This window comes from Eutrigla gurnardus (genome assembly GCF_963514095.1).
Source record: "Eutrigla gurnardus genome assembly, chromosome: 3".
Classification (NCBI taxonomy): Eukaryota; Metazoa; Chordata; class Actinopteri; order Perciformes; family Triglidae; genus Eutrigla; species Eutrigla gurnardus.
This window is the reverse complement of record NC_139917.1, coordinates 2,625,178-2,633,976: the sequence shown is the minus strand read 5'-3', so window position 1 is coordinate 2,633,976 and position 8,799 is coordinate 2,625,178. Positions and strand designations below refer to the sequence as shown.

At 48.0% G+C, this 8,799-nt stretch overlaps 1 protein-coding gene across 1 annotated transcript; it reads right to left on the bottom strand.

Moving 5' to 3' along the window:
* Positions 1 to 387: 387 nt before the first annotated feature.
* Positions 388 to 6,498, bottom strand: LOC311010804 (uncharacterized protein; the record flags this gene model as incomplete). The annotated part of the gene is made up of 12 exons (XM_084005454.1): positions 388 to 1,389; positions 1,479 to 1,753; positions 2,080 to 2,289; positions 2,386 to 3,181; positions 3,451 to 3,778; positions 3,968 to 4,533; positions 4,628 to 4,795; positions 4,909 to 4,986; positions 5,153 to 5,260; positions 5,379 to 5,465; positions 5,551 to 5,697; positions 6,454 to 6,498. The coding sequence occupies 12 exons, from the start codon at positions 6,496 to 6,498 to the stop codon at positions 388 to 390; spliced, it is 3,810 nt and encodes a 1,269-aa protein (XP_083861580.1).
* Between the last annotated feature and the right edge of the window lie 2,301 nt (positions 6,499 to 8,799).

The window sequence follows — 8,799 nt, the reverse complement described above, 5'->3', positions numbered from 1 at the left end:
GTGAATCCGGCTAATGATTCGAATAAGATGACCAGCAAATAAATCTTAAAACATTTGTATGTATATAAACATGTTTATTTGAACAAATAAGTTATAACATATATAATATATTAACATGGTTGATCTCTGTTCCTCCTCTCCGCCAACCACTGCTCCTTGGTCAGGGACTCGAAGGAGGGGCAGAAGATCGTCCCCTTGTACTGGCTGTGGCCAGTCGCTGCAGTCCGGGGCTCCCCACACCTCCTACATTTATTGGCCTCCACAGTTCTTTTGTAAGGCCTTTTCTTTTGTGGGGCTTGGGGAGGCACTGCTGAAGGGACGGCAAACATAATGAGGGGCTGGGCGTGAGGGTAGGGCAACAGGGGGTTGACCGGGAGGAATGGTGTGCTAGGGAGGGATTGGGTGAGGGCAGGAGTGCCGGAGAAAGCAGGGGCCCGGGGGGGCAGGGTGGGCAAAAACAAATGGAGCAGCGGTGCTGCTGAAGACATTGGCAGGGGCGGGAGGACGGGGAAACAGCCGCCTCTGTGCTGTCTTAAAACTGGGCCTCGGTGCGGGTGCTGCTGCTGCTGCGGGTGCTGCTGCTGGTGGTGCTGCTGCTGCTGCGGGTGCTGCTGCTGGTGCTGGTGCTGCTGCTGGTGCTGCTGCTGGTGGTGCTGCTGCTGGTGCTGCGGTGGCAGTGGCCCTCTTGTTCATTTTGGCCCGCCCCGCTGTGCTCACCGGGAGGTGGTATAAATAGTTCGCCAGGCCCGGGGTTTGAGGAGCCTCAGCGGGGCGGTCCATACCCGGAGGTAAGACTACAGTGGCCACAGGCACAGGGGCAGGCAGGTCCACACCCTGGCACAACATCGAGACACCCTGCCTGGCCACCCTCCTGTTGTGCCACTGGATGAGGGTGGTCTGGTTCACCTCAACCAGCTGCAGGCTGGTGGTGGACATCACGGCCCCGTTGGCCAGGATGAGCTGCCTGATCTTCCGGTAGTCTCTTAGCATCAGACTCCACCTGGAGAGGTACCCCTTCCCCTTCTTGGTAGGGGAAGGGTGGAGGGTGCAGAGCCTGACGCAGATGGCGTCTACCAGGCGGCAGCATGAGGGCCACTGTGCAGGAGATGCACTCGCTGTAATAGTGCATCTCCGCAAACTGTCCACGCCTGACGTGAACTCCCCCTTCTTCTTTGGCGACCTGAAGCGCCCAGTCAGCAGCCTGTCCTGGTGCCGTGCATGGTACACTGCCTTCTGCTGGTCGTAGGGCAGCAGGTCCTCCCACAGGCCGACGATGATGCCTACGTCCCGGTTGCTGAGGGCCAAGCTGGTCTGGCTCCTCAGCCCCACCAGGTACTCAGCTAGGCGGTCCACCCTGTCCAGGCCCGGGATGTTGTTTTCATCCACTGCCTGAAAAATAAAACCATTATAACATTGATGCTGGACAAATAGGAAACAAATAAAAATGTTATGTTTCGCTATTTCTCAAAGGTACTTACCAACTGCTCAACAGGAACCTGTGGGGTGGCACCCGGAGCGGTGACAGCAGCTGACGCAGGTGGTGGTGGTGGTGGTGGAGAAGGAGGAGGAGGTGGAGCAGCGGACCAGGAACCACTGGTGGAGGGCTGAGCAGGTGGAGGTGGTGGTGGAGAAGGAGGAGGAGGTGGAGCAGCGGACCAGGAACCACTGGTGGAGGGCTGAGCAGGTGGCAAAGAAATGAGGGTGGAGAAGGCCTCCAGACTAGCCTCGGTGTCGTCCGTGAAGCCCTCATCCTCTCAGGTAGTCAATGCCTATCAACTCTCCTGGGAATGAAAACAATATTGGAATTAGCAGAATAAGTACATCAACATGCGTGGAACCCATATTAATGTTGGTCTGAATATAGATAGAAAGTGTGAAGCCCCCATTAATTATTTGATTATAGCACCTTCTTGTTATGACTTTTTAACATATTTATGATGACAGATTGGACGACAGAATATGCAAATAAGTGAATCTAATCTGTTTTGCAGAATTAAAAACATTTTATTTCAAACGTATACAAGCCTGGTCGTCATTTCATGTCCCAGTGTGAAGCATTCAGTATTCAGTGCAACTTACCAGTGTACTTGGTGGGGGGGCGGAAGGAGGGGACAAACATCTGTCCAAACACATTGGTGCCAAATGTGTTCACACAATGTACGAGGTCCCCCGAGTAGCTGAGGAGAGCTGACATCTTCTCAGCCACAGCAGCAGCAGCCCGGTCCTGGTTCCACCGATTCAGCCCGTCCAGCAGGTAGAGCTGGAAGTTCAGGTCATTGGCCTGGGTCCCTGAAAGTAGAGAATATTGTATTATAAAACATGTATTAACAATAATAGTAAATGGTCGTCAGTGTGTTAGACGCTGGTGATGCCAGTAAAACTCACCTGGAATAAAGCGGTTCAGGTGGCAGTGGAAGGACTCCAGGGACGTTGAGCCTCGCGCACACCTGTACTTGGTCAGGACGACGCCCTCCTTGGTGGTGGTGGTGCCGGTCTTCGTGTAAAGAGGCACACCTGGCAGGTCCTGGATGCACTTGACGTGCCTCTTCTGAACCCGCCAGATGTGCTCCATCCTGACCCGGTCCAGGAGGGGAACACCCAGCAGGTCCCTCCCTTTGTCCCCCATCAGCTCCTGCAGCAGGGCCTCCACCTGGCGGATGGTGGCCTCCTCTCCGCGGGTCCTTCGCCTGCAGTACAGCGCCAAGTGAGCCTTGTTTAATCGGCTGTCCACCATAGCCTCAGAGATGCCGGGCACACCCTCCCTCCGAAGCTCCTCCCTCTTGGCGTGGCGCAGAAGGGCCACATCTTCAGGGTCCCACTCAAAGAGGCAGACGGAGAGCTTGGCCATGAAGATGGGGTACAGGGCGTGGGCGTCAGTCGTGCATCCGGCCGCAAGCCGCCGAAGGAAATGCCAGATGTCCAGCCGGATGACCAGGTCTGGCCAGCCGCCGAACCTGGCCTTCAGTTTGCTCTCCCCTCCCGTCTCCTTGCAGCAGCCACAGTCCACGTAGAGCAGTATAGGGGGAGCCACGCCTGCCTCGCTGTAGCGCCTGATGAGGCCTGAAACCATCCGGCCCAGTCCAGGTCCCTCCTGGGCTGTCAGGACGCTGATCAGGACCTGCCCCTTCTCATTGCTGACGGAGGACATCCAGAGTGCCGTCCCTTTGGCGGCTCCAGCCAGCTTTTTGGTAATCAGGAATTAAACAGAATCAACTTATTCAGAGTGCTTTCACTCCAGAACAAAACGGAAGCAAAATATATACGGTACACGAAAGTACATCTAGGAATAAACATATAAAATAGGCATTTAAACACGCAAAAATGCACATTAAATAAACATTGACACATTTGTGACTATAACTTAAATGGCTCACAAGCTGGGATATGGTGTTATGAGAAAACAACACATTTCATATATTGTTGAAGCATTGTTGTTGATGTCCTTTTTACCTTCTTTGTAGAATCCATTTTCAAAATGGAGCCAAACGTGGAGGTGATGCTGGCCTTGATGTGGCCCATACGGCTCATCAAGTCCTTCCCGTAAACGGTCAGGAGCCACCTGTTGGTCGGGACTGCGATAGGCTCGGGGGGCCTCTGACAGACCACAGGGAAGAGACTGGGCCTGCTGGCAAAGTCATTGGCCAGCTCCATGTAGCGGGCCAACCGCTGCAGCCACTCCTCGCTGTGGTTCTCCAGCAGCTGTTTGGCCAGGCGTGTGGAGCTGTTGCCGAGGGTCCTCTCCCGTAGCAACCGGATGACTCGGATGTCACACGCATACCTTTGTGGACAGGTATAAGGGTATCAAATTATTAGGTTTTGTTGGACAAAGAGTTTTCTATTGGCAAAATGTTATCAATATTTTTGATCTAATATTGATATTCTATGGGGTTTAGTGTGATCAAATATTGCTATTTCCTGGATTACTGATTACTGAAAAAAGATATTTGCTTTCATGATCTGAACTCACTTGCAGGTCAGGATGAGGCGGAACTCCCCGCGGAGAGCCAAGCTCAGCTGGTCCAGGACGGTCTGGCTCGTGGACAGGTAGTTCGTAACGCAACCGGAAGCGTTGCACCTGAGGGTCTCCGTCACCATCAGGTAGTACCTGTCCACGTCCAGGACCTTCCGTGCCCTCTTGTGGATGCCGGCCCCGGTGAGCTGCCCCTTGCACTTGGGGCAGGACAGCCTCACCTTCCACAGGTGGTAGGGCATCCACACCAGGAGCCGGTGCAGGAAAAAGCGATCTGGTGACGGGACCTGGTTGTAGATGAGGGCAGGAACCGGTGGCTCATACCAGAGCTGGACGTCCGGGCGCAGCCGCTGGTTCCTCCACAGCGTGGACGCAATCCAGCGCTGGTCCTGCTGGGGAATGGTCTTCCTCATTTCCACCGGCAGCCAGAACTGATCTGGAGCAGCAAGAGGAGGAGCAGGGAGGGGACCTGGAGGAGCAGGGAGGGGCCCTGGAGGAGCAGGGAGGAGACCTGGAGGAGCAGGGAGGAGACCTGGAGGAGCAGGACTCGTATCTGATACAACCTACATAAAGAAAATGAAAAAGATCATAAATCATCTATCTGCTACACGCTACAGTATGTAAGACCTGTATAGAGGTTATTACAGTTGCACTAACCAGAGGGGAAGAGCTGGTCCTCACAGCCGACATGACAGGGCTGGACGGAGGCAGAGAGAAAGGGGAGACAGGCCTGAAGAATCTGGGACTGGAAGGGGGCGTCACTCGAGGTGGGGTAGCGGATGGAGTGCTTCTCCCAGCCGGGACAGTGGCAGGGCTGGAGGGACGCTGGGAGAGAGGGGGAAACGGAGCTGATGAAGTACAATTACAAAACAAGGATAGTGTTTGGCTGTATGGCTGTGTTTTTAGGCATCAGGCACAGCTATAGGTACATCCATTACCTCAACAGGCCTCCTGGTCACATTGACATTCGGCTTGGCTGCAGCAGACAAAGTCCCACCGAACCGCGCTTTCTCAAACTGAAAATCAAACAAGAATAGTCTTAATAAAATGGTGTTAAAAATGACATTATACACACCAATACCATACAGTGATACGCATGAAAGTTATGTAAACACACAGATCTGAGATGAGTTGATCATGGCTAACCAGGTGAATGGTATTTAATGTGATGGAAATATTCACCGATGCCAGCGTCAATGCAGGCCTCACAGGGCTCCGTGCAGGCGCAGCTGAGGTGGAGGCTGAGGTAGCTGAGGTGGAGGCTGAGCTAGCTGCAGGACTTCTCACAGACTGACAGAAACAATAAAACAATTAAACAAGCATTAATACTAATCAATAATGGATTTTGTCCACATCACAAATTGTAAGCCTACAAAATCCATTTATTTCACCAGGCTCTCAATATTACCTGCTGGGGGTGAAAGCCACAGGTACATGCCTGCGCTACCCTTAAAATTGAGGTCTGCCTACGCAGCATCATGGGACACTTCTCAATCTGTAATTAATTGAAATGCACGATTTACTTACAGACACAATCGGTTCACTTTGGAGTTTTGGTTTACTGTTGGGGCAAAGTTTACCTTCTGGTACAGGTTGTGCCACTTGGCCTGTCTCGGAGATGGCCTGTTCCCTGCACTGGAGGGCCAAGTGCCAGAAGAGGCAAATGCCTTCAGGCGGCTCACCCACTCCTCAGACCCCATGGCTCTATGCTTCTTAGTAGTAGACATCTGAAGACAAGGGGAAGAATGGCCAAGTTACCACACATTGTCAAAGACATATGCTATACATGTGTGTGTGTGTGTGTGTGTGTGTGTGTGTGTGTGTGTGTGTGTGTGTGTACAAACTAAGACTCATCATATTTGGTATGGGACCGTTAACCTTTACCTAGCTTTACACTTCATGAATCACATGATACAAAATAATCCCTAGTATATCCACATGTAATTTAAAAGGGTCGTTTACCGTAGGTGAATTAAAATGGTCGTTCACCGTATTCATACTACTAGGTACTACTGAGGCTAACATGCATTAAGTTAACCCAAGTCAGTAAAGTTAAACCGATGCTTACATGCTAGTAAATTAACCAAAGTCTGTGAAATGACAAGGAAAAGTATCATGTCCGGACAACTTCAGACAATTCGCACGGTCAGACTTTTGGATTAAACAATACGAATATTCAGTAGCTAACGAACTAAAGAATTTATAATATCGATCATGTCCGCGATGTATTGTTTCTTAAATCTAAAGCATTTGTTGTAATGTAAATTGCAAACAGTTAGAAGAGCGTACTACGTGCTTACTAACGTTAATACCGCTACCTAACCCTAACCCTTTCCAAAGCATGACCTGTCCGAATTTATAAGGTGGATAATTTCCACGATTGAATGTGTTAAATATGTTAAATGTGTTAAATGTGTCATTCAAATCCTTACCGTGCACTGCAGATTCGTTTTCAGTAATGCGTAATAACGTGTTTGCGTTACCGATTCCGATTTCGGAACGGCGCTGTCCTCTCCGTGATTGGTCATTCGTACGGAGAAAGCAGCGAAGTGATTGGTGAAATGAGGAGGAAAGATTGAGGAAATCCGATGATTCCCCCCCGCTTCCTGTCCGTGATTGGCTTAGCGCAGGGAGAGAAATGGACAGTAGAACGTGTGATTGGTCAAAAGATATTGGAAATCCGATTATTTGATTGGACGATCCAAAATCTAGAAAGCAGACGGATCGGATTTAGGTAGCGCCAAACTCCCCCTGTGTGCTTTGATAGATCCAGTGAATTCAGATTGGTGTTATCCAGGAGCACCACCTCTGGATGATGTTATGAACTCAGACAGGGCGGCAGTTGGTTTCCCGCTGTATCTTGGACTTCAACATGAACAAAGGAGCAATATATGGATCTGGAAGGAGCTCAGAATTCTCTAGTCACATTGATATGAGCCATTCAAGGTTGTTTGGGAATCTGACGAGGATGCCCAGTGAGATGCCTTTCTACTGAGGTATTGCAAGCATGTCTAGGATATCAGTATCCAGGAGCCCTGAGGCAGAACCAGAGCACACTGGAGGGATTATATGTTCAATGTGGCCTGGGAAAACATTGGGATTCCCCAGGAGGAGCTGGATGGAGTAGCTAGGAAGAATGGGATTTTGCATAGCCTGCTACCTCAGCGACTCCAACCTGGAATGACCTGCTGTAATTCAGCACAGATTCACTCATTTATGTCAGTTAGGGACACTCAAATACCAAAAAACTGAAACTGGAATCGTTAAGCAAATAATAATAATAATAATAATAATAATAATTTTAAAAAAATAAGAAGGTGTTGCTTTGTCCTTCCAACATGTCACACAAAGGTTAGATCTCTCTGGTGGGAAAGGAACCTTGAGTTGTATCAGACTGTAGAGATTGAAATATCACAAATGCTTTCAATATTTGCCTCCCAAATCCAGTTCAACTTTAACTCTTAACTAAAATGTTTTTTACACAATTGCAAGTTAAGCTAAAGTGGTGTTAGTTTGCTGAGTGAGATACTCAGTGGTTTACCATATGTTTAGTAACTGAAGCTGGAACCACTCAAAGGTTATTTGAGAAACCAGGTCAAAACCAGAATTCTCTAGTCACAAGGGTCAGCTCTTACATAAACAGAGCTATATAAAGGATATCTAACAGAGATTACATACTCTGCACGGATTGACCAAAACAAGGGCCGTGTGCTTTCTCTAGAGGCCAAGTATGTTGCTGCTGGACTTGAGCTTGTCCAGTGGGTCTGGGCCAAATATCTATTTATTTATTTGTCTGACATTTAATGTTGCTCTGCATTTGATCGGTTCTTTTTTCTACCTGAAAAATAAGTGCGCTTTGATCACATTTAATTTTACAAATACAGACAATTTTACACTGATGTTAGAGTTCTATGAGAGCTAACTTTAAAGAAAAAAACGGGTTTAGTGGCTACATTGACTCATAGCGGGTATTATTTCAAGAAAATTGCTCAGCAGGTGGAAATTCAGAAAGAGGTTGTTTTGGAGGTACTGTAGTGTTGTTATGTAAATTATATACTTTACAAACACATTTATGTTTGGTAATCATTTTAATCCAAAACCATGAACTTTTCCTAAACCTACCCAGCTACTTTGTTGCTTAAACCTAAAAATGAAGTAAATCTATCTCATTTTATTTTTACACATGAGTGGAAACTGACACGCCATCACTGACATGGTCAAAATTGCCACTAGAGGGGAACCTAGAGCGCCTCAGGCCCACTGACCAAGCAGTGGTATTTGATGGGCTGGGAGTGAGAATGTGTTCTAATGGCAGCGACTATGACTTTGTTTACTATTGTCATATATATTCAATACAATATTGTAAGAATACAACCACCATGTGTGCTTATCATTCAAGGTACATCAGTCAGATAAAGAAGCTGAAAAGACAGTGACATTTTAATTCAAAATCCCATAATAGCTAACCTTCTAGCAAAGCAGTTGCATCAATGAAAATGTTCATGTTCATTTTCATATTAACAATGATTTTTAACGATGAATGAACTGCAGAGGTGGTTGTGAACCGGTCACGAAACATCATGATTAACATTGTTACAAATGGTTAATGTTGTGAAACTGTGGTGATTAGGTTTCAGCAACAAAACCACTCAGTTAGGGATGGATAAAACATTATGTATGTTATATATATTATATGTATATTATAACATAACCTACGTACATAACTTCATGCGACTCAACTTTGGGTGTAAACACATCTAATGGTTAGTTGTGTTAACACTGGAGTTATTTAAAAAAAATGTTGTCTTGGTCTCATACACACTAAAGGA